At 41.5% G+C, this 23809-nt stretch overlaps 2 protein-coding genes across 4 annotated transcripts in view; both read right to left on the bottom strand.

Moving 5' to 3' along the window:
• Positions 1 to 8455, bottom strand: part of CORIN (corin, serine peptidase) — a 260812-nt gene extending 252357 nt beyond the window's left edge. For 2 of the 3 annotated variants that reach the window (XM_043572726.1, XM_043572727.1), the window contains exon 1: positions 5987 to 8455. In XM_043572726.1, the coding sequence (XP_043428661.1) occupies positions 5987 to 6265 (279 nt within the window). In that variant the 5' untranslated portion in view covers positions 6266 to 8455. The remainder of the gene's footprint in view (positions 1 to 5986) is intronic. The other variant, XM_043572728.1, reaches the window with a different exon arrangement.
• A 4706-nt stretch (positions 8456 to 13161) lies between these two features.
• The window catches only part of NFXL1 (nuclear transcription factor, X-box binding like 1), a 72553-nt gene continuing 61905 nt past the window's right edge, over positions 13162 to 23809 (bottom strand). Inside the window, exons 20-23 of the mRNA XM_043572721.1 lie at positions 22892 to 22996; positions 18739 to 18825; positions 17888 to 17941; positions 13162 to 14825 (exon numbers count right to left, since the gene is read on the bottom strand). Coding sequence (XP_043428656.1) covers positions 14652 to 14825; positions 17888 to 17941; positions 18739 to 18825; positions 22892 to 22996 — 420 coding nt within the window. The 3' untranslated portion in view covers positions 13162 to 14651. The remainder of the gene's footprint in view (positions 14826 to 17887; positions 17942 to 18738; positions 18826 to 22891; positions 22997 to 23809) is intronic.

Raw genomic sequence — 23809 nt, 5'->3', positions numbered from 1 at the left:
AAAATCGTGGGCAGTCAAAATAATCCTTGAAAGTCCTTAGGAGAAGTGCCACACTGGAGACCAATATAACTTCCGTAAACAAATTCCACGTGCTCAGTTTTTCCAGAGATGGAGCAAGCTCGTCAGTTTAGCACCAGATTAACGAACTGGCTTGAGGTCAGAGGACCAGAAGGCACAGAATCACATGTAGACCTGCAACACGAACACATAGAAAGGCACCAGTGTTCTGACACTAACGGTAGACCCCCCTTCTCATATCTCGGGTTCTCATTCCGGGGCACTAGGTAGAATGACCAGCAATGTGATTCATACCACTTAAACAGTTAGCTCTCTCCCCTGCTCTCTTGATAAAGTGGCCATTGCTTAGTTGAAAACTAAAGCTCCGGAGGCACATGAATCTTTGTGTTCTGTTCACTGGTGTAGCCCAGTGACTAGTACTGTGCCTGGCATACAAGTGTTTGTTGAGCAAATGGATGGATCTACTCCTCTTCTGTCCAGGCTGTGTGGCTGGCTTCTCATAAGCTGAAGCAATTTGGGTCTAGCACAAGACTCAACCTCTCAGGGTATTATAGCCAGAAAAATTCACATGGAACTGTTCATAGAGATTTTTCACCACCTGTGGGGTTCAGGGACCCCCCAATCAAGATTTCCTGGTGCTACTGTGACACTTTAGCAGAATGACCTTCGTGGCTTTGGAGGTGCACTTTCATAGCTGCACAAAGACCTTTCTTTAAAAGCCTCCCAACTGCTGGAAATAAAAGGTGCCCTTCAGCCAAAAGGCTCCCAGCGGTGCCAGGCTAAGCACAGCTAGTGGCACCAAAACGTTCTTCACCACCCACCCCAATATTTTTTGCCCACTCCTAAGCCAGACCTTTGGCTGCCTGGCCTTTCTCCACAGATGTCCTCCTGAGCTGCTGACAGAGTTTCAACACCGATATTGAATGGCAAGATGGATCACCTACAGGACCACCCTGGATCCGCACTGAGCACTGAAACGTCGCTTGTCACCACCAGCTCTGATGGCTTGATTGTGTAGAAACGTACTGCAGGAGAATATTCAAACAGCTGCTGTAAGGTGAGCTAATGGAGGCAACTGCCAGCAGGCTGAGAGGAAAACATAATTTATAGGCATCCTTCAGCAGAGCTCAGAGCTGAGCAAACAACCCTGCAGAAAGGCTCACGGATGAGGCGGGCAGACAAGCTAGTGCTCTCAGAACACAGTGGCTCCACCTGAGCCAAGAGATATTAGAGGCCAGGGACAGGGCTGGGAACAGTGACAGGCTCAGGAAGGGGCTGTGGACAGCACACATAACCTCCCAACCCGTGTGGTGATTCTTTGTAAGAATAACAAACGCTGCAGACTGTATTTGGAACAAAGCAGATCCAGCAAAGTCCAGAAACAAAATCAACCTCTAGGGAGTTGGGAATCCAAGCAGGGAAAAGATTGTCTATCTATGCTTCTGTGCTGGCTAGAATAGTGTCCCCCAAAACTCACGTCCACTGGAAACTCAGAATGTGAGCTTACTTAGAAATAGGGTCTTTACACCATAGGTTAGCTAACTTGAATTTAAATAATTAAAAAGAATACGAGAAAAGAAAGAAAGAAAGAAAGAAAGAAAGAAAGAAAGAAAGAAAGAAAGTCCATCTTTGTAATTGGTTAGGGTGAGGTCATACTGGATTAGGGTTAGCCCTTAATCAAATATAACCAGTGTTTTTATAATAAGAGAAAAGATGGCACAAGAACAGACTCTCAGGTCAATGGAACAGAATAGAGAACCCAGAAATGGACCCACAAACATATGGCCAACTAATCTTTGACAAAGCAGGAAAGAACATCCAATGGAATAAAGACAGTCTCTTCAGCAAGTGGTGCTGGGAAAACTGGACAGCGACACGCAGAAGAATGAACCCGGACCACTTTCTTACACCATACACAATAACGAACTCAAAATGGATGAAAGACCTCAATGTAAGACAGGAAGCCATCAAAATCCTCGAGGATACAGCAGGCACAAACCTCTTTGATCTTGGCCGCAGCAACTTCTTACTCAACACGTCTCCGGAGGCAAGGAAAACAAAAGCAAAAATGAACTATTAGGACTTCATCATAATAAAAAGCTTCTGCACAGCAAAGGAAACAATCAGCAAAACTAAAAGGCAACTGAAAGAATTGGAGAAGATATTTGCAAATGACATATCAGATGAAGGGTTAGTATCCAAAATCTATAAAGAACTTATCAAACTCAACACCCAAAAAACAAATAATCCAGTGAAGAAATGGACAAAAGACATGAATAGACACTTCTCCAGAGAAGACATCCAGATGGCCAACCGACGCATGAAAAAGTGCTCAACATCACTCATCATCAGGGAAATACAAATCAAAACCACAATGAGATACCACCTCACACCTGTCAGAATGGCTCACATTAACAACTCAGGCAACAACAGATGTTGGCGAGGACGCGGAGAAAGAGGATCTCTTTTGCATTATTGGTGGGAATGCAAGCTGGTGCAGCCACTCTGGAAAACAGTATGGAGGTTCCTCAAAAAACTAAAAATAGAACTACCCTATGACCCAGCAATTGCACTACTACGCATTTATCCAAGGGATACAGGTGCGCTGTTTCAAAGGGACACATGCACCCCCATGTTTATAGCAGCACTATCAACAATAGCCAAAGTATGGAAAGAGCCCAAATGTCAATAGCCAAAGTATGGAAAGAGCCCAAATGTCCATTGTCCATTGATGGATAAATGGATAAAGAAGATGTGGTATATATATATATATATATATATATATATATATATATACACACACACACACAATGGAGTATTACTCGGCAATCAGAAAGAATGAAATCTTGCCATTTGCAACTACGTGGATGGAACTGGAGGGTATTATGCTAAGCAAAATTAGTCAGTCAGAGAAAGACAAAAAGCATATGACTTCTCTCATATGAGGACTTTAAGAGACAAAACAGATGAACATAAGGGAAGGGAAACAAAAATAATATAAAAACAGGGAGGGGGCCAAAACATAAGAGACTCTTAAATATGGAGAACAAACAGAGGGTTACTAGAGGGGTTGTGGGAGGGGGGATGGGCTAAATGGGTAAGGGGCATTAAGGAATCTACTCCTGAAATCACTGTTGCACTATATGCTAACTAACTTGTATGTAAATTTAAAAAAAAAAAAAGAAGAAAGAACATGGAGACACAGGGAAGAAGGACTATGGAGGTGGAGCCTGGGGTGATACAGCTATGAGCCAAGGATTGCCAACAGCCACCAGAAGCTAGGATGAGGGGAGGAAGGATTCTTCCCTAGAACTTTCAAGGGACATGGCCCTGCTGACATCTTGATTTTGGAACAGTAAGCGAATACATTTCTATTGTGTTAAGCCACCCAGTTTGTGGTTATTTGTTACAGAGCCCTTGGAACCACCTAGCTAGTTCCAAATACACCTCTGTACAGTCGTTCATTCACAAATAATTAATAAGTACCCACTATGTACCAGGCGCTCTTCTAGCAATGAATGCAAACACAGAAAAATCTCTGCCTTCTCAGCGTAGGAGCTTCTCAGTGTAGGAGGACACAGAAAATAATCAGAATAAAGAAGTAAAATATGGTCTGTCAAAGGGTAGTGAGTTCAGGAAGGGGTCCTACAGAATAAGGCAGAGGTATTAGTTTCAAATCTAAACAAATCGAACACTCCCAGTAAATTTCGATGCAAACATTGAACCTAGTATTCTAGAACTGTCATTCGTGTAAAAAAATGGTACAACATGGGAGGGCATAAGGGAGAGAGAAGAGCGTTCCTCTATTATGTCAGAGTTTCTGCTCTAAAACTAGGAAAACCATCAGCCATAAGGCTCATTGTGAAGGGAAAAGAATACATTAGCAAAAACCATCAAGGCTGAGAGGGGATGCCCAAGGACTTTGTGGCTAATTCACACTTGTTGGTTGATTTATAAAGGAGTCTAGCCATTTACCATTCAACAAGTGCCCCGTGTCAAAGACCTCAACAAAACAGAAGTGATTTAGCTATACAAAACCACTCTTTGGGAAGAAAAGAAGCAAAAGGAGGCAACTGAACAGAAAAACTGTATCATCCAAGAGCCTCATTAAATTATCACTCAAGTAAAAGAAAGCTCAAGAGAACATTCCACATTGAAGATGTTCTATCAACATCATACGGTAGCCACTAGTCACGTGGGATTAGTGAACACTTGAAAAATGTCTGGTGAGACTGAAGAATGGAATTTTTCATTTGATTTAATTTTGATGAATTTAAACAATGACACTAATTAAATAACAATGTGTGACCAGCAGCTACTCTATTGGAGAGCACGGGTTTAGAATCACAGAAGCCTGGCTGTGCAGAAAAGCCTGCAGACTCATTGGATCTGAGATGGGACCAGCTCTGTAAGTAAAAACAGGTTAGGGAGACTTCATAGAATGTACAACTATCATGGATAGTCTTTCCGGGACATATTTATTTCCTTAATTCTCACAGCGTTCTTATAAATGGCCAACAGTATCATCTCCATTTGCTGGATCCAGGTGGAACATCAAGGTTCAACAGGAGTATCTGACTTGCCCAGGGCTTTGTAGCTTTCAAGGGGTAAAGCCAGAGATTTGAACTTAGACACCAAAACCCATACTCTACTCTCCAAGGCACCCCAGCTAACAGCACCTTTCACCCTTGTGATTTTTTTTTCCATTCCTACCCTCAATAAACAGTCTCAAACACAAAAGCATGTATGTGTGTGCACTTTGCATGTCCGGGTAGATTTTGTGGAACAGGTTAAGTCTGGAGGTTGCTTGAGCGCTTCCTGCGGATCGAGTGTTCTGTACTGGTCAGTATTCCTTTAGCCAAGCAGCCACATTTTCCGCTTGGCCAGGCAAAGTGGAATGCCTAAGACAGTGATGGGGCAAACGGGATGCATGGGTGCAATTCTCCTCATGCTCTCCGGGTCATGCCAAAAAATTAACGTTTTGCAGCATCTTTAATTTCAACACCGCCAGCTAAAGTGTGTGTTCTTGGATAATGATCCCGCCTTCGTCAGTACATCCTGAACTTGGCTCCCTTTCTGGTAGCAGTCGGGCATTCCTTCGCAGAGTTCTGTTTCCACCAGCAAACCAGTCTACAAAGACAAAAACCTAAAAACTACAAATGTGTACCCAGAAGCCGTCGGAGGCTTAGCCAAGAATTGGTCTTTGCCGCGCATTGTTCTCAGAGGTTCCCCGCGGGAGGAAAGCTCCACTTTCTGAACTGCGAGGACAGCTTCCCTGGGAATGCCCAGCCCGGCTGCTTTCCTGTCGGACTCGCAGCTCCGAGCGCCAGGGGCTCGGTCTGGGATTGACCAGCAGTGCTAAAAGCGCCTACACCGCCATCCACCGGCCCCAAGCTGGTGGCACCGGGGGTGGGGCGCCCGCCACGGGAGCTGGGGCAGAGTCCCCACAGGATCCGACACGACACCACCCTCCTCCCGCCCGCCTAGCCCTCGGTCTCCGCTCGCACAGAGCGGTCACTGGTCCCCGACTCCGTGCAGCCGGCACCGCCTGGCAGTGAGCGGATTCTGCGACCCTCCTGACCCCGAAAAAGAAGGGCGGTCGCAAATCAGACCCTGTTCCTGGGGGCTCAGGCCAGTGCGAGCCGTCTGTGACGCCCTTCCCTCCCTTCCGTCTCCCGAAGTAGGGGCAGCGCGGTCCCTTCCCAAGACAGGATCGGAGCCCGCCAAACCCAGAGCAGCTCCGAGCCTGCGCCCCCCGGAGGCCGGCGCCCGTTGTGTCCAGGCGGACTTGCGCCAGAGACAGTCGGCGCGCAGGGGACGCGGGAGGTCGCGGCACGCTGCAAGCGGGGCCGGTTCTGGGATAAGCCAACGCTCAGAATGGGCCGACTGTCCGCGGGGGGAGCGAGCGCGAGCCCCGGCTCTGCGAGGGACGGAGACCGAGGGGCGCGCAGTCGGAAAGCAGGCTTACGTCTGGGGCCGGCCGGGCTGCTGCGCAGTGCTTCCGGGGCCGGGGCGTCCCGGGCGTCCGCGGCGCTGGCGCGGAGGGGAAGCCGGGGATCCCCGAGGGGCTCGTGCCGACGGCTCCTGCTGCCGCCTCCCCCGGCGGCCGCGCGCCGCCCAGTCCACTTGCCGCGTGCAGGGCGCCCGGCCGAGGAGGGACTCTGCGGGAGACGTGCCGACGCCCCTGCCGAGGAGATCTGGGTCTCCGGACCGACGCGACTCGGACGTTGAAGGAGAGTCTGCTCATGACCTTGCGAGGGTCGCGGACGCTGGGCGACCCGTGGAGGATCGTGCGCCCCGAGGACTGGTTGCTGGGAGCTCAACGCCGCCGGGCAAGCCGGAGCTCACCGACGGCGGGGGAGGAAGGTGGCACCGAGGGGAGGAGGACGCAGGGGAAGGAGGGGTCGACCCCGAATTCATCTGCACTGAGAGGTCATCCGACCAGTTTGCGGGCAAGCGCAATTCGTGGATCTTACCTGCTCCGGGGCTCCGGCTGGGCGGTAGCGCTCTTCCCGAGCCAGGGCTGGGGACTGTTTCCTGGAGCACATGACTCGCTTTTTCCTCTGCCCACTCTTAACCTGGTCGCTTTTCTTTCCCCGTTGTGCCCCTTTGGGGGTGGGGTGGGGGGGCGTACTACGGACGACTTGCTCCTCACTCAGGAAGAGACAAGTTGAACTTCAAGGGACAGGGGCCCCACATTTTGTCTGCTCCACAGATCCCACCCGCGGACCACTCCCTCCCTTCACTGCCGTCTCTGGGTCCCACCCATACGAGCCCTTAAGGACAGATCCTCCGCAACCCCACCTCTTTTGCATTCAAAGAAGTTACTCTTCAGGGGCAGAGGGGGAGGCCAAGCAGACTGCTGGCTCCCCACCCCCCCAGACTTACACCCCGCGAGGACGGCAAGAAACGAAGACCTGAAATTTGGGGCCCTGGGAGACAGAATAGTTGGGAGCAAGAGTTACTTCTCGGCGCCCCAAAATCTCCTTATCACATCCTACACCATTTTCTTTTAGCCAGAGCTTAGCCAAGTAAAAATCGAAATAACTGCGGGCACTGGCAATAAAAGGCCAACTTTGTTTTCTCAAAAAAAAAGATGTAACGTTTTGAAGGCGAGCATTATTTGCATTAGACAAATAGAAACTTGCCTTCTGTTACATATTCGGTGAAGAAACTGCTTTTGCAAAACTGCCTGAGACTTTGCTGAGCTTTGCAGGCATGTGGGGGAACCTCAGGCTGCTTCCCTAATAAGCCCACGTGGCAATTTCCTAGGGAGGGATCCACAGGCTGCCCCCGAGGGGGTCCGGCAACCCTGCTTTTCTGTCATTCGCTATCATCCGCTCTTCTGCAGACAGCAAGGGGGGCACTGCCGGTATTTACAAGGGTAAAGATTCCTTTCTCATGTGAAGGCCAAGACAGTTGTCATCTGTCCGGGGGTGTGGGGGGCAGGGAGACTACATTGCATTTTTTTCTGAAAATTGAGTTTTTATCCGACTTCGGTCAAGATCTTAATGGAAATTTCAAAAATGATTCATGAGGTCATGGAATACACCCATCTCCATTTTTCTGGTGGAGGCCATGCATAGTCAACAAAGTATGCACCAGGCACCTGTTCCTTGAATAATATTGCTGAGGGAAACTGTCTACCTTTGTACAACTGGGGGGAAATCTGTATTTTGTTTCTGAAATGAAATGAAACAGTAAAAAATATATAGTAAAATAGTTGAAACGCTGATTTCATCAGTGTTCCAAACATCAGATTTGAAATCCAGTATCTGACAAGTTTACCATCATTCAAAAAATTAAGCTCTTAGTATCTGAGGCAAGCTTTGTGCTAAGCACTGTACACGGATTCTCTCTTTTGGGTCTATCAACCCCTTTATGAAGTAGGTACTCTTACTGTTTTAGAGATGAGGAAGATTTCAGGAGCTGAAGTGGCCGGTCCGAGGTTACACGGCTAGACAAGTGCTGAGCTGGGATGCCCCCGAAGCCTTGTAACTTGAGGACTGTGTTCTTATTGAAATACTGCCTCATCAGAAGTTATTACTGCAGGGACACCAGTCTGAAAACGAAGAGCCTAGGGGATTCTTCAGCCGGCTCTACCTTGAGCAAATCACGTGGCCTTGAGCAATAAGAGCCACAGTTCACTCCGTTTGCGAAAGGAGGGTTGGATTCAGTCCTCAAGGGTTCTACAGGCATTCCCAAGGCTGGTATGGATTTGTGTACCCTCCTTTCTCTTCCACTTTCTGCCCTCTGGTGGAGGTGCTGCAGGAACTGTGAAAGCAAAGTAGATAAATCAGTGGATTGGAGAGAGCTGGTGTGGACGGGTGTCCCTCTCTCTTCCACACCAGCTGTGTTCTGAGAACTAACACTGCTTGCATTGCTGGTGTCAGATAAGAATTCCTTAAACTTCTTTCCAGAAAAAAAAAAAACAAAAAAAAACCCCAACTAGTTCTGGTTACCAATGGTACCAGAGTGAATACTTGAGGTCTTGGTGGCATGACAGGAAACATCTATTTTTATATACTTTGTACGAAGGGTTTATAATGTAAGAAATCACAAAAATGTGAGAAGTCTCATAACATCTGAAGTACTTCGAATGTGCAGAGAGCCCACAGTAATCTTCAATGCCCTGACTTATTCCTTTTTAAAAATTTGCCACATTTGCTTTTCAACTTAAAATAACAACCGCCGGCTAGTCTCTTAAAATGCTTTAATTTTACAAGAGAAACATTTGGAGCCTTTTGAAATTTTTGTCTAGCACTTCCAGTGTATGTTCAACTAGTTAGATCATTTAAAAGAAATAAGACAAACCTTAAAGAGGTTGGTGGGAAAGATTAACTTCTTAAACATACTGAATGTATCTCTGCAAAGGATAATTTTACAGATGAAACTTTGGTCACATATATGACAGACCTCCTTAGTGCTTAGTACTACAAATGAAGGCAGTTTGAGAACAAGAAAAAGATATTTTAAAGCTGCAGCCAGCCTCCGAGGACGGTAATAGGCAAGCAGTGGCTAAGATAGATACGCTACCCCCACGACCTATCTATTTAGCTATTCATTCAACTAATACTCATTTAGGATTTGCTAGCCACCAGGTGAACAAAATAAGGGCTCCTGCCCTCAGAGAACTGTCAGTCTAGTAGAAGAGATGCATTAAACATACACAAAGAATAAGCTATGTAAAAATACTTGAAAATAATGTGAGGCTGGCTTTAGGGGATTTAGAACGTGGCAGTTTTAGCTGAGATCTAAAGATGCAAAGATTTTTTTACACTGTTAAAGAGCAAGAAATAGGTGGACTGGAAATTTACCTGTTGCAGGGGAGAGTTTAATTAAAAAGACAAAATCAACATACCCTTATCAGCACACTGAAATATTGTGCATATGTTAAGAGTAGCATGGGTAGACCTTCTGCTTTGCTGTACATATTATTACTAGTGTATCAGTCCCCTCCTCTACTATACCAGAGCAGTCATTCGGGGAAAAGGAATAAGAATTGGCCCAGGAAAATTTCCAAAGGAATTTTTATTTTTAGCGCCCTTGCCCACCTAGTGCTGTTTCCTCACCAACAGGGCCCCTTCCTGCAATTTGTCCAAACGCCCCTACCTTTGGCCAGCATTCTGCCTGCTCTTCAGAGGGATAGTGCCCACCTCATTGACAGTGACCACATGAGCAAAAGCTGAGGTGCCTCAGTTCACGACAGACTTTTCCCCCTCTGATTTGTGAATCCATTTGTAACAGAGGTCTTGAAGTTACGAGATTAAGTCACACTTACCTATATTATTATAGCTAAGATTTTGTTAAAGTTTTTTTTTTTTTTAATGTTTACTTATTTTTGAGAGAGAGCGTGAGCTGGAGAGGAACAGAGAGAGAGGGAGACACAGAACCCAAAGCAGGCTCCAGGCTCTGAGCTGTCAGCACAGTGCCCAATGCAGGGCTCGAACCCATGAGCTGTGAGATCATGACCTGAGCTGAAGTGGGACGCTTAACCGACTGAGCCACCCAGGTGAGTGGCTAAGATTTTCGAACCACTATGTGACCAAGTACTTCACAAAGGGACATATCTATTTTGTTTTTGATCCTTGAAACAAACTTACTTTCCTTTGCTGTAAAAGGAGAATGCATAGGCTGTCATGGCAATTTTTAAAACGTAAACTGCTTTAAAATAGTTGCAGACATATAATAATAGCTAATGCTTGTCACTATTTTACAAAAGGAAATTGAGGCTTACAGAAGTTAAACAATAAGTGTTGCAGTGTGAATAGCATCCCTCCCAAAACCAATGTCCATTTGGAGCCTGAGAATGTCACCTTCCACATTTGGAAATAGGGTCCTTTGAGATGTAATTAATTAAAATGAGATTATACCGGCTGAGTGGACCTTAAATATACAGAGGAGACAGAAAAGGACACAGACCCAGAGAAGAAGGTCATGCGAAGACAGAGATGAGACTGGAGTGATTATGTCCACAAGCCAAGGACTGATGCCCACAACCAGAAGCTGAGAGAGGGGCATGGAATAGTTTTCGGTCTCCAGAAGCAGCCAATCAATCCCACTGTCACTTTGATTTTGGACTTCTGGACTCCTGAACTGTGAGAGAATAAATTTCTGTCATTTCAAGCTACTCCGTTTGTGGCCATTTGCTATGGCAGCCCCAGAAAACTAATGCCAGCATCTACTCTGTGGCGAGGTGTGCCCCCTCTGAGGTTACAGCGGCAAACAAAACTGCACTCCTGCCCTCATGGAACTTATGTTCTAGTGAAGCAGGTGAGACAACAAGCAAATCCATGACACAATGACAGGTACTGTTTGGTGCTAGGAGGAAAAAATATTGTAAGGTAGAGGATGGCCAGATGATGATGAAAAGGGAATGTCTCTCTGAAAGTGTTTTAACTCAAATGAATCTGGACTGTGGAATTTCAGGCTGCATGTGGGTAACTCTTCACAGTTCTACATAAGTACATGTTGCACATTAACTGAAATTGAAGCTTAGAAATAAGAGAAGCACAGCAAATAAGAGCCCTAAGCTTACCCCAATAGACCAAGATTCTGCAATACCTGGAAATGGTTTTCCAGGTGGATGCCTGGTCTCTCTTGTCCGCAGAAGCGTTCGAAGCTCCCCCTCCCAAATTTGCATCTCTTCTAGGGGGTGCTTCTTCCCTCTACGAAGCTCACCGACTTATAAGTAGACTCTAAGCCCCAAGGATTAGGTGGTCTAATCACTGCCACTCAATACAGAGGACAACTTCCAAAGACCAGAGAGGAGACATAGCTGCCCTACATCAATTCTGACTCCAGAGCTTAAACATCTGCCTCACTAACACCCAAGGACGGGCAAAGGTAACACCTGGAGGAGTCACCTGGGTCATGTGAAATAACATGAAGAGCCAAAAAAGCTTTAGGTCATCTTGAAACACTACCACAGATACTTACCTGCGTTTAAAATTTTTAACAAAAATCGCGGCACCTGGGGGGTTCAGTCAGTTAGGCCTCCGTCTCTTGATGTCAGCTCAGTTCGTGAGATCGACTCTGGGTCAGGCCCCATACTGGGCTCTGTGCTGACAGCGCTTGGGATTCTGTCTGTCTGTCTGTCTGTCTCTCTCTGCCCCTTCCCTGCTCATGGGCTTTCATTCTTTCTCAAAATAAATAAATAAACATTTAAAAAATAAGTAAGTAGGGGCACCTGGGTGTTGGTTAAGCGTCCCCTATCTTGGTTTTGTCTCAGGTCAGGTCATGATCTTGACGTGAGTTTGAGCCCGGCATCGGGCTCTGCACTGGCAGTATGGAGCCTGCTTCTCCTCTCTCTCTGTCCCTCTCCCACTCACTCTCTCTCTCAAAAATAAACACTTAATTAATAAGTAAAGAAATAAAATCTTTAACATTAATAGCCATGAAGTTCAAGCATCAGACTTCTTTGCAAAAAGCAAATGTTTTCAATGTTTTGCTTCAATCAAGTTCCTCTGGCAATTTCAGCAAAGATTATACCAATTTATTTGAAATTTGAATTTAATTTGGACTTGACTAAAGTAATTGAAATACAAACACTAGGTTCTGAACACTCCCTAAAAGTTTAAGCCGAAAAACTAAAATTTCCACAAATTTCAAATAGTAAGCTACTAAACTTTTACAATGACACAGAGTGAAATAGGAAAGTAAGGCCATGACATTCACAATTTTATCTGTGTCCTTTCTAGTGGCTATTTGATAACTCTTCCATTCCTTCTCTGGTTCAGACTGAAGCAAAAAAAGGTCCATATGTACTGCTTTATTTCCCTCCAAACCAGTAGTTAGGCCAAACTGAACTTCACGTTGACCTTAAAGAACTATCCTATCTCATTCATTCCCCTTCCATTCATCATGCAGCAGTTTTGGCAACTTCCTCGTGCTCGCCACTCTTTCAAGGGCAATGGGGAACTGGGGCGAGGCATCACCAGCACCTCCAGCCTAGGCTGCCTCCCAGCCCATCCCCTCCCTTGCTCCCTTCTAGTCTCTTCTCCACCAGCAGCCAGCAGCCAGCAGCCAGCCAGTCACCTTAACAACAGTAACTATTCCCCACTTACAGCCTTCCAACACTGCCCTTTGCGAATGGACTAAACCCCAATTCCTCACCATGGTCTATGGGGCTCAGAGACTTAGTACTTGCTACTTTTCCTCCCTCATGGATTTTTCCCTCATGTCTTCAAGTGAAGGTCATTCAGGGCACAGCTCAGATGTCTCCATCTCAGAGGGACTTTCCCAGAATAGAACAGCTAGTCCCCACTTACCCCCATTTTCATGACTTTTCATTTTTTAATACCACCTATCACACATGAAAGGACGTTCATTTTATTGTGTATCTATTTCCTTCCTGTCCCCTTCCACTCCTTAGTCACTCCCTAAGAGGAAGGATCACTCTCATCTCCAGTACCTACAAAGTACCTGTAACACAGGAAACACATCTGTTGATTGAATAAATAAATAATTGTGTGACTTTGGGTAAATTAACAAAGCTCTGAACTACTAGCCAAGCAATTACAAAATAATAAACAGCTTAATTATTATTATTCTAATCAGTCTCATTTCTCAGCTCACTAAATTCTTCCCCACAAATGCGAAAGAAAACTAGCAAGAACAGAAGCCCAACAAACAGATAGGAAATAGGCTTTAGGCTCATTTATTAGGCCAAGATTCTGAGATACATGAAAAATAGCTCCTCAGGTAGACACCTAGTTGCTCACAGTCTTTAATATTCACCTTTTAGAGTCAGGAAATGACATAAGTGTAGCAGCTCTAACTTAGAGCTCCTGAAAACACTAACCCAGTTACTCTAACATGGAGAAAGGCAAAAAAGAAAAAAAGTCTAAAATCAAAACACAAATACCATAATGAAAAGAATGACTGCCCTTTCATTTTAGACACTAGCTAATACTAGACGAATGCATATAACATTAAAAAATTTTGAATTCAGGTCAGCGAAGTGTAAAAATCCTTCTTTGTATTTCTGTTTAAAACATACGTCTGCATTTTTCAGTATCTACCAATTAACTATGTTTTGCATCAAGTATTAGAGCTTTTATACATTGATACTAATACCTAACCTAAAATTACTGGCTCCTGAATCTTCTAGATAATAGTAAATATTCTAGGTTACAAATTTGGTATGAAAAAGTTTAATGAAAACATTAATCATACAAAAATTAAATAGCAAAACCATTTAAAATGACAATTCAAACAGATTTGGCTTACTGATAGTTCTCTATCAGAGTGTTTTTTTCATAAGAACTGATGATTTCCAGCTGAAATCTACTTACAGGATCATGGTAAAAAGAAATGAGAGTAAGTATAGAAAGCTCATAAGCCCTGTGCTCAAGCATTTATTGCTCATAAATATCAGTTTTTCTTTTATTGTTACTTTGAGAAGACACGTACAAGTTTTACAAAACATGCCAAACTTCAGTTAAGTGCTTCTTACACAAGAAATAGCCACATGTGAGAAATCTAGCCTGACATTTTTTAAAAACAATTATATTTTCCTCTGAGAAACCCACCACATAAAAACTTATTTCAATAACTGATAAAAATTCCTCACTAATAAGCCAATTTCTGGAATCTAATTACATCTAATTATAGCTTCATGTTACAATTTAAGAGGTCTTTTAGAGAATAGTTTTTTTTTTAAAGTACAAAGTTACATGATCAAGAAAAGTACCTTTTAATAAGTAACCAAAACATTGTGAAATATTCCTTTTACTGCACATATGGCTCAGTTTCATCTTAATTTTGCAAAAGAAAGAAAGAAAGAAAGGAAAAAGAAAAGAGAAAAGAAAAGAAAGTTGGTTTGAAATAGTCAATGAAACAATTGTGTTAACACAAGGAAGCGCACTGAACAACTGATGTGCTACCCTGCCACTGGCTATGACTTATGAAAGATTTCACAATTTCGGTCATGCTTTTACTAGTGAACAATGTTACCCTACCACTTCCGGTATGCTCATCAGGAGAAAGCTTAGCATTCCGTCCTTCTAACAACAGCCAGAAGAGAACACAGAGACGAATGTGAATATATATGTTCTACAGTATACACTTCCTAACGTTCCAGACTTGACTTCTCTAAATCCAGTCTGAGGTATGTGAACAGATCACAACTTCTATGCCACGTCACGGGCTATGTACCAGGCAAACACTAAAACCACCAGCGCACATGCGGGAAGGAGAGAGTATTTGTATTTCTGCCATAGCGTCAGCTCCACTGCCACTTCATCTCTTTTCCTGCTCTTCTTCCGACGACCTTTCAGTCTGTTTTCAAAAGCCTCCAGTTCAGCCTAAGTCAAAAACAAAACAGTATCATTTTTATTAGATTCGATACGTACGCTGATTTGAAATTCTCCACTTGGATGAAAATCAATTTGTGAAATGTTTTAATAGTAATGGTATAAAATAAATATATTGATTTGATTTTTTTAAAAAAACTCTCTCCACTACAGATTGCATTCAACACATTCAGAGTTTAGGTAAGCAGAAAGGGAAATGGGGAGTCACAGATTATTTCAGACCATGGGCCTGACTTTGACACAAAATACAGAAATATCTGATTAAAAAAGGGTGCCCTAAATATAGACATTAGTTTTATACTTCAACACCATTAACCTACTGGGTTTTGACAACAATTTCTGGCAAGCGATAAGAGATGCCCAGTGAGAATAAAAATACCTGTAATTCTAGCTTTTTACAATGCTAGTAATAAACATTAATGGCTTTATGAAGGAAATTCAAGTGAGTAGAGAAAAAAAACTGCCAGAAATTGAGTCTTCTCTTTATCAAATACATTTTAAAACAGAGTAGAAATTCTTCAGGGGAAAAATGCTTCATGCTTTAAGTCAAAATAACTATTTTAGAAAGTAGAATATAAAAACTGGTTCTAGAAAAAGGATAACTGGATGATACTCATGAAATGCGGATTTTTATTCTGTTAAGAACTTAACTTTATACATGATAACGTAACATGATACACTACAGTGCATTGTAACTAAACCACGATAGTCATTAACTAAAATATGTGTAACTAAAATATGTATGTAATCGCCGTGCAAGATTCTGTAATTGTTTATTTATCTAAAGGAAATACAAGTTAACCCTTAAACAATGCAGAAGTCAGGGGTGCTGACCCCACAGTCAAAAATCCACATACAACTTTTGACTCCCCCAAAACTTAACTGCTAATAAACAGCCTTCTGTTGACTGGAACCCTTACCGAACAGTTGATGAACACATATTTTGTATGTTGTATTATATACTGTATTCTTACAATAAAGTAAGCTAGAGAAAAGAAAATGTTACTAAGAAAATCATAAGTAAGAGAAAACACATTTACAGTACTGTGCTGTAGCTATCAAAAAGAAGCCTCATTTAAGTGGACCCTTGCAGCTTAAACCTGTGTGTTCGAGAGTCAGCTGTACAAACTTCAGTTAACACATCCATTACTTCACCCGTAAACCACATGTGAAGATGAGCTACTCCTGGACTTAATTTAACACAAAGTAGCATTCTTCAAGGAATCAAAATGTCAGAATATTTTTCGTGGTGGTTGAAATAGAGAACAAGATCGATATACATGAAAAGGAGCCAAACTTGGGAACTGACACAGTAAAATAATTGATGCTTTAATGATGACCCACATTCATCATGCAGAATTTAAACAATGTTCTATACACTCTGTTGAAAAGGTCAGTAAAGGGGCGCCTGGGTGGCGCAGTCGGTTAAGCGTCCGACTTCAGCCAGGTCACGATCTCACGGTCCGTGAGTTCAAGCCCCGCGTCAGGCTCTGGGCTGATGGCTCAGAGCCTGGAGCCTGTTTCCGATTCTGTGTCTCCCTCTCTCTCTGCCCCTCCCCCGTTCATGCTCTGTCTCTCTCTGTCCCAAAAAAAATAAATAAACGTTGGAAAAAAAAAATTTTTTTAAAAGAAAAGGTCAGTAAATAGTGAATATATTAAAAATTTCCGTCCACAATGGTTTATAAAAAGGGAAAGAAGATTCACCCTCAACTATTCCTAATAAATTAACCTCCCAGGATTCTAGTCAATCCACGTTTTACTGTAAGAGCTTTGATAACTTATTTCGGAATATTAGGCAAACCAACTTTTAGAACCATTTAACATCAGAGGTCATTTTAGCCCACTTTTATTTGCTACCTGAATTGTTCCAATGCCCTCCCCTCAAGTCATATAAATTTCAATCTCCTCATTCAAAAGGCAGCAGTTTGCATATAATATACCCTTTTTGCTAAGTATGGAGCATCTCAAAATGCAAACTGATAAACAATCATGTCACTATTAGAAACTTAAGCCACTCTTTGGAGTATACAATCAAGATAGTATTTGAACAAATGTACAGAAATGTAGTTGTTATCTGCTATAGAACAAAGAGCAGATAATAGTCCTGCATTTATGAAAATAAAGGAGAAATAAGGGAATGTATTATTAAAATAAGTGCATTGGTTAGTAAACAACACTGACTTTTACAGACAATTTACAACCCAGTAAAATAGAACTCAAATAATTTTAGGTAAGTGAAGACAAGTGCTCCAAGAGGTACTTTAAAATGGATGCTGCCAGGGGCCTGGGTGGCTCAGTCATTTAAGTGTCTGACTTTGGCTCAGGTTATGATCTCATTTGTGGGTTAGAGCCCCGCAGTTCATGAGTTCAAGCCCTGCATCGGGCTTGCTGCTGTCAGCGCAGAGCCTGCTTAGGATTCTTTGTCCCCTTCTCTCATTGCTTCTACCCGGCTCAAGCATGTTCTCTCTCGTTCTCGCTCAAGAAAAAAAAAAAAAAAACATTTAAAAAAATTATTATTTTTGAGAGAGAGAAGGGAGACAGAGTGTGAGCAGGGGAGGGGCAGAGAGAGAAAGACACAAAATCCGGAGCAGGCTCCAGCTCCGAGCTGTCAGCACAGAGCCCGACATGGGGCTCATGAACTGTGAGATTATGACCTGAGCCAAATTCGGACACTTAACTCACTGAGCCATCCAGGCGCCCGTAAAAAAATTTTTAATAAAAAAAAATGGATGCTGCCACACCCCACCAACACCCACCAACCTAAAGAGGAGTTAAAATTCTTATCACTAGAGAATGGATGAGCCTGGCAAGGAAGTAAATTTGGGAATATACAAAATATCTGGGAATATACAAGATTTCATGCTTCTTGAGAGGTTCAGGATAGCTGGACTGAAGTGAGGGAATGGCTAATTTCTGTTTTGTAGGAAATGTATTATTTTCAGTCCAGAAAACAGTAGACCAGCCCCTAGTTTGTATGTGGAATACACCTTGTGTTTCTCTAAAAACTAACAACGATACAAAAAGACATAAATCTAGGTATTTTGTTTAGTTACCTGTTGTCTTCGTTTTTCCTCTTCAAGAGCAGCTTTGGCTTCTGCTTCTTTTATCTGTTTTATAGACATTTAAAAGTATATTACCATCATAACCATCAAATTTTATTCAGAATTTTAACATCTTCCCACCCAGGATCCACTAACCCAGAATGACTTCTAGGAACTTTATATTGGAAGTTACTTAATGACATGTAAAGGTTATACTGAGAAGTGTTACCAAGGTTCTGTCTAACCGACTGGAAGGGGAGGGGAGGGATAGTGTTACACAGTATATAAACATTTCAGTTTAACAATTATAATAGATATTAGATCACAATTCAAAGAGTCACAAAACTGCAAAATGAAGTATTTTTAAAGCTGATTTTTTTCTCTTGAGTTATCATACTAAGTCTATAATAAATTATTCAATACCACTCTTTTTCTAGAGTTGAAATTGACCATTTTCTGCAAATGTTCCATCTGGAAGGGAATCCTTAGTATCAAACAAAATCAAGAGTTTATTCATTGAATGCATTAATGGAGGCAAATGATGACCCTAGAGGTAACCCAAACAGCAAAGAATTCCAAAACCTTACTTTGTATTATTTTAACCTAGCTTTCAGGAGGCTTAGACTAACATTAAAATGAAAAACTATGTCCCATTCCAGAGCATTATACACTAACTGGTATGGAAAAATCTAGTACACACTGAAGAATACACCTGGGGATTGAAAATAGGCCTACAAAACTAGGCTTTTATTACAAAAGCAAAAAGAGATGAGATTTGTTTGTAATAAGCACATAAAGTAATCCACAAAATATGAAAAGGCTATTAATTAGCAAATTAGAATTGACATTTAATGTAACATTACCTCAGATGCTTTCCGTTTCATTTCCTTGCATGTTGTGTCGCATTCTATTGAAATCTGATTTTCACGTACTTTGTTACACTGTAGTTCCTACAAATAATATTTTTAAAAATTTGATTTTAAAAGCTTTTTCCCTCAAAGTCCTAACTGTATGCCACAAAAAAGCAAAATTTCTCTAACAGCTTAAGGTTATGCATATTAAGAGTCACTTCATGTATATTTAATGATGATATGGTTACAAGCATTAAATGTCTTAATTCAAAGAGGGATCATTCTTTTATTGCCTTATAATTGAAAAAAGTAAAGAACATAAAATTCAAAGCATCCATTTAATAATTATTTACTAGAGCCACTACGAACTTAGCTTTAATTTCATTTTTATTCTTTATTTTTATTGTTTGTTATATTTCTAAGGCTTCCAGGGGATAAAATGCTCTAGAGTAGTGGCATCCAACACAGTTTTCTGAGATCATGAAAACGTTCTAAATCTGCACTACCCAACAGAGTAACACTAACTACATATGGCTACTGAAACTCAAAATGTGTCTAGTGAAACGGAAGAACTGGAGGTTTACTGTTATTTAATGTTAATTCGTTAAAATTCAAATTTTAAATACCCATATGTGCCAACAGGTATACGCAAATGGGCTCAATATCATTAATCACCAGGAAAATGCAAATCTAAACCACAATGACATAATCAACTCACAACTGTTAGAATAACTATAATTGATATGCCAATAAATAACAAGTCATGGCAAGACTACAGAAAAAAAAAGAAAGAAACCTTGCGCTGTGTTGGCAGGAATGTAAATTGGTATAGCCAGTATGAAAAACAGTGTGGAAGCTTCTTTAAAAACTTAAAAGAGATGTAGTATAGGTTTTAGCAGTCTTACTTCTGGCTATACAGGGAATGAAAATAGTATCTAAGAGATATCTGTGCTCCAATATTCACTGCATCATTATTCACAATAGCCAATATATGGTAACAAGACATGTGTCCATCAATGGATAAGTGAATGAAAAAAAATGTGATCTGCCTACCTACCTATAATGCAGTATTATTCAGCCATAAAAAAGAAGGAAATCCTGTTATTTAGAGAACATGGATGAACATGGAGACAATCATGCTAAGTAAAATAAGTCAGATACAGACAAATATTGTATGATCTTACTTACATGTGGAATCTAAAAAATTAAAGCTGAGAAGAACTTAGAAAAGCTGAGAAGAGAATGGAAATTTCTAGGAGCTATGGACTAGGTAGAATATGAAGAAATTGGTCACTGGCTACAAATTTTCAGTGATAAGATGAATAAGTTCTAAGGAACCTAATACACCACATGCTGGCTATAGTTACTAATACTGTATTATATATTTTAAATATGCTCTGTAAGTATTCTCGCCACAAAGAAACAGTAACTGCGAGGTAAATGTTAATTAGCTTTATTGCTGTAATCATTTCACAGTGTATATGTGTGGACAATCATCATGTGTGCACTTTAAATACGTATAATTTTTGTCAACTGTGCATCAATAAAGCTAAAAAATATTCAAATAAATAAACAGCCATATGTGGCCAATGGCTACCAACTCATTCAGTTCTAGAGAATTTTCTGGAGAGCTACAAATTTCCCTCTCAACCACTTAATCTTTTTTAAAAAAGTTTTAAAATTTTGGTGAGGCTCTTGGGTGGCTCACTTGGTTAAGTGTCCGACTCTTGGTTTCGGCTCAGGTCATGAGCTCACAGTTTTGTGAGTTCAAGCCCCATGTCTGGCTCTGCACTGGCAGCACAGAGCCTACTTGGGATTCTCTCTCTTTCCCTCTCTCTGCCCCTCCCCTGTGTGTGCTCTCTCACGTTCTCTCTCTCTCTCTCTCTCTCTCTCTCTCTCTCAAAATAAATAAAATTTAAAAGAAAAAAAAAGGTACTTACAGAGTACCTATTACATGCCAAGCACTGTATGAGGGACAGGGACACAATAAGGAAAAGAATGGAATAATATGACAAGTGGTTAACTAATAATAACAGCAGCTATTTATTAAACATAGCAATCACTGTACTAAATGCTACATAAGCATTACCTCTTTTATTCTTTTCAATAAATCTAAGTATAAATTCTCTTTTATGGATGAGAAAACAAGGTTGCAGACGTCCCTAGGATCATCAAGCTCTTAGTCATGAACCTAGGATAAAGGAAACCAAGGGAAAACAGCATCTAAGTCTTCCTAAGGGAGTCAGGACAAGGAAGAGCTTCCCAAACAAGGAAATGCTTGCACTGAATACTAGAGGCAGGATTCTAGTGGACGGAATGGTAAAGGGAAAAAACTTTGCATTTTACACAAAAGGAAGAATGTATACATCGCCACAGATTAAAGCGTAAGGTAGCATATATGTTAGAACACCTAAGTAACAGATTCACAGAGATGGCTGCTAGAGGATGAGACTGGAGATAAGCAGGCAAACATTCACCATCACAGATTCACTTGAATGCCAAGTCAGTATGTACATAGATGTTTCTTCTAAATGTATATTATTTTCCCATAGTGATGAAGAACCACTGAAGAACTTAGATTAAGGAAGTACTAGACTTGGAGGCAGGGAAATCTGCTATGAAGCTGTTATCAGAGTCCAAGAATGAGCTGTTGCCAAAGTTCTTCTAGTGGGTGGCGAACTGTATTTGGACAGTAACAGGACATGAGAGAGACATCGCAGATGAAAAGTGACTTGACTAAGCACTGATTTTCACATAAAGCGGTCCAATTTAAATATCTAAAACTTAGGGATTCAACTTCAGAAGAGGTCAGGCTTCTAAATTTAAATTCAGAAGCTACCTATCCCAGGAAGTGATGGTAGGAACTGTGAAAAAAAGTAAAAAGCAAATATCCTCAATAAAAGCAGAAGATTCTCAATAAATATTTGTTGAATGAATTTAAAGAAAAGAAAAAGACTAACCTTAGGGGATGACCATAAGAATATGAAGGAAAAAAGGAGTTACAACTGTAACCAAGATAGCAAAAATCAGAGGTCAACAGCGTGAACAGGCAAGTCAAGGAAAAGGAGGCTGAAAACAAGACAACCCAGCTGCTGACACTGGAGACCAGTGAGACTCTTCCGTGTAAGCTTAGTTTAGCTGAATGGTGTATAGTTTGCTTCCACTGAGCTTTCCAGTTCTTAGTTTTGCCCTTTCAGAGGCTCCTGGGTGGCTCGGTGGGTTAAGCGTCTGACTTCGGCTCAGATTATGATCTTGTGGTCTGTGAATCTGAGCCCCACATTGGGCTCTGTGCTGATAGCTCAGAGCCTGGAGCCCGCTTTGGATTCTGTGTCTCCCTCTCTCTCTGCCCCTCCCCGCTCAAGACTCTCTCTCGCTCTCTTTCAAAAATAAACAAACATTACAAAAAAAAAAAAAAAAAAGTTTTGCCCTTTACTCCTCCATTACCACTATTTTATCTTAAAATGAATTCTCTCCCAGTTTGTTATAAGGCTGTGCATGTGAAGTCTTTTTAAGGCTGTGTTTTCACAACATGATACTGATGGCAAAAACTATTTCATAAATAAGAGCAACAAAGGTTAAATTCCAGACCATTTCTTAAGCCATGAAACTCACTCTATTACTCATTCCATGTTCCTTGTACAAAGACCTCAAATCTAGAGCATATTAAATTTTTTTTAATCTTTATTTTTGAGAGAGAGAGAGAGAGGGACAGAGACAGAACACGAGTGGGGGAGGGGCAGAGAGAGAGGGAGACACAGAATCCGAAACAGGCTCCAGGCTCTGAGCTGTCAGCACAGAGCCCAACGCAGGGCTTGAACTCACAAACTGCGAGATCATGACCTGAGCTGAAGTCGGACGCTTAACCAACTGAGCCACCCAAGCACCCCTCAAATCTAGAGCATATTGATTCTACCCAAAAAAAGGGCACTGAACTTAGTTCCAACATAAAACAAAGTTCTTTTATGAGTAAATTACAGAAAACTAAATTGCCAAACAAAGCTGATTTTAAAAATAAGTACCTACAGAAATAGGCTAACAATAAAGATTCTAAAAGGTAAGACCTTAAAATTAAAAGGCAAAAAGTAAAGCCAAAAACTACCAAAACAGAGACCAAAAAAAATTTTTTTTACACAGAAAAGTATATTCAATAACTTAAAATACTTACCTTTTTTATTCTTTTACAAGGGCATCTAAGTTTTACCTTCTGGTTGCAATTAAAGGGACATTCACCAGGATGACACATTTCTTTGCATCTGTGACCACAAGGAAGCTAAAATAAAACGAAAATAAAGCAATTTTTATTGCTATTTATATTTATATTCTAGTATTTATATTATTTATATTCTATTATATTCATATTTATATTCTAGTCATACTCTACAAACTCCCCTTCCTCCAACAGCTATTTTAAGAGAGTCTATCACAGTAGGGTCGGTCAATCAACCCTGGATAATGATGTAATTTTCCAACTTTTTCTTTTAGATATACATTACTTTACACATAAATGTTAAATATTCTCCCCAGTTCCACTCCAAGAGTGTATCTTACATCAGGGTTGCTGCTAGTTATAGCCATGTGACTATGTTCTGGCCAATGAAATGTAAGCAAAAGTGCTTTTGTGCCTTCAAGCTTTTCAAGAGCATACACCCATGTTCTTCCCTTCCCAATGTGCTGTAAATGATGACATTTAGAGCACGAATGGAAACCATGTGTCAAGATGAAGCAGAGCTGCCTGACTTATTTGGGTTCCTGGATGAATACATGGAGCACAGTGATAACACATCTACCTTCCCTATATGGTTATATAAGAAAGAAAGAAAACTTTCTTGTCCTTAAGGCACTGTGTTGTAATACAACTGCTTAGCCTTTTACTCTAAATCATTTCTCTTTGCCGCTATGTATTAAAACATATTATATAGGTAGCCAAACCAACTAAGCAATTGCCATGATGTCTACGTGGCTCCTTGTCTTTAGTTATTTACTATCTTCTTATCACAGTCAAGCTTTCAGATGAAACATTGTGATCTTCTTTGTATTCAAATCTTATCCAGACTTCAATAAATGGCTTAGATCACCATAGTAA

The sequence above is a fragment of the Prionailurus bengalensis genome, chromosome B1 (genome assembly GCF_016509475.1).
Source record: "Prionailurus bengalensis isolate Pbe53 chromosome B1, Fcat_Pben_1.1_paternal_pri, whole genome shotgun sequence".
NCBI classification, from domain to species: domain Eukaryota; kingdom Metazoa; phylum Chordata; class Mammalia; order Carnivora; family Felidae; genus Prionailurus; species Prionailurus bengalensis.
Note: the sequence above shows the minus strand (reverse complement) of the source record. Positions and strands in the feature narration are given on the sequence as shown.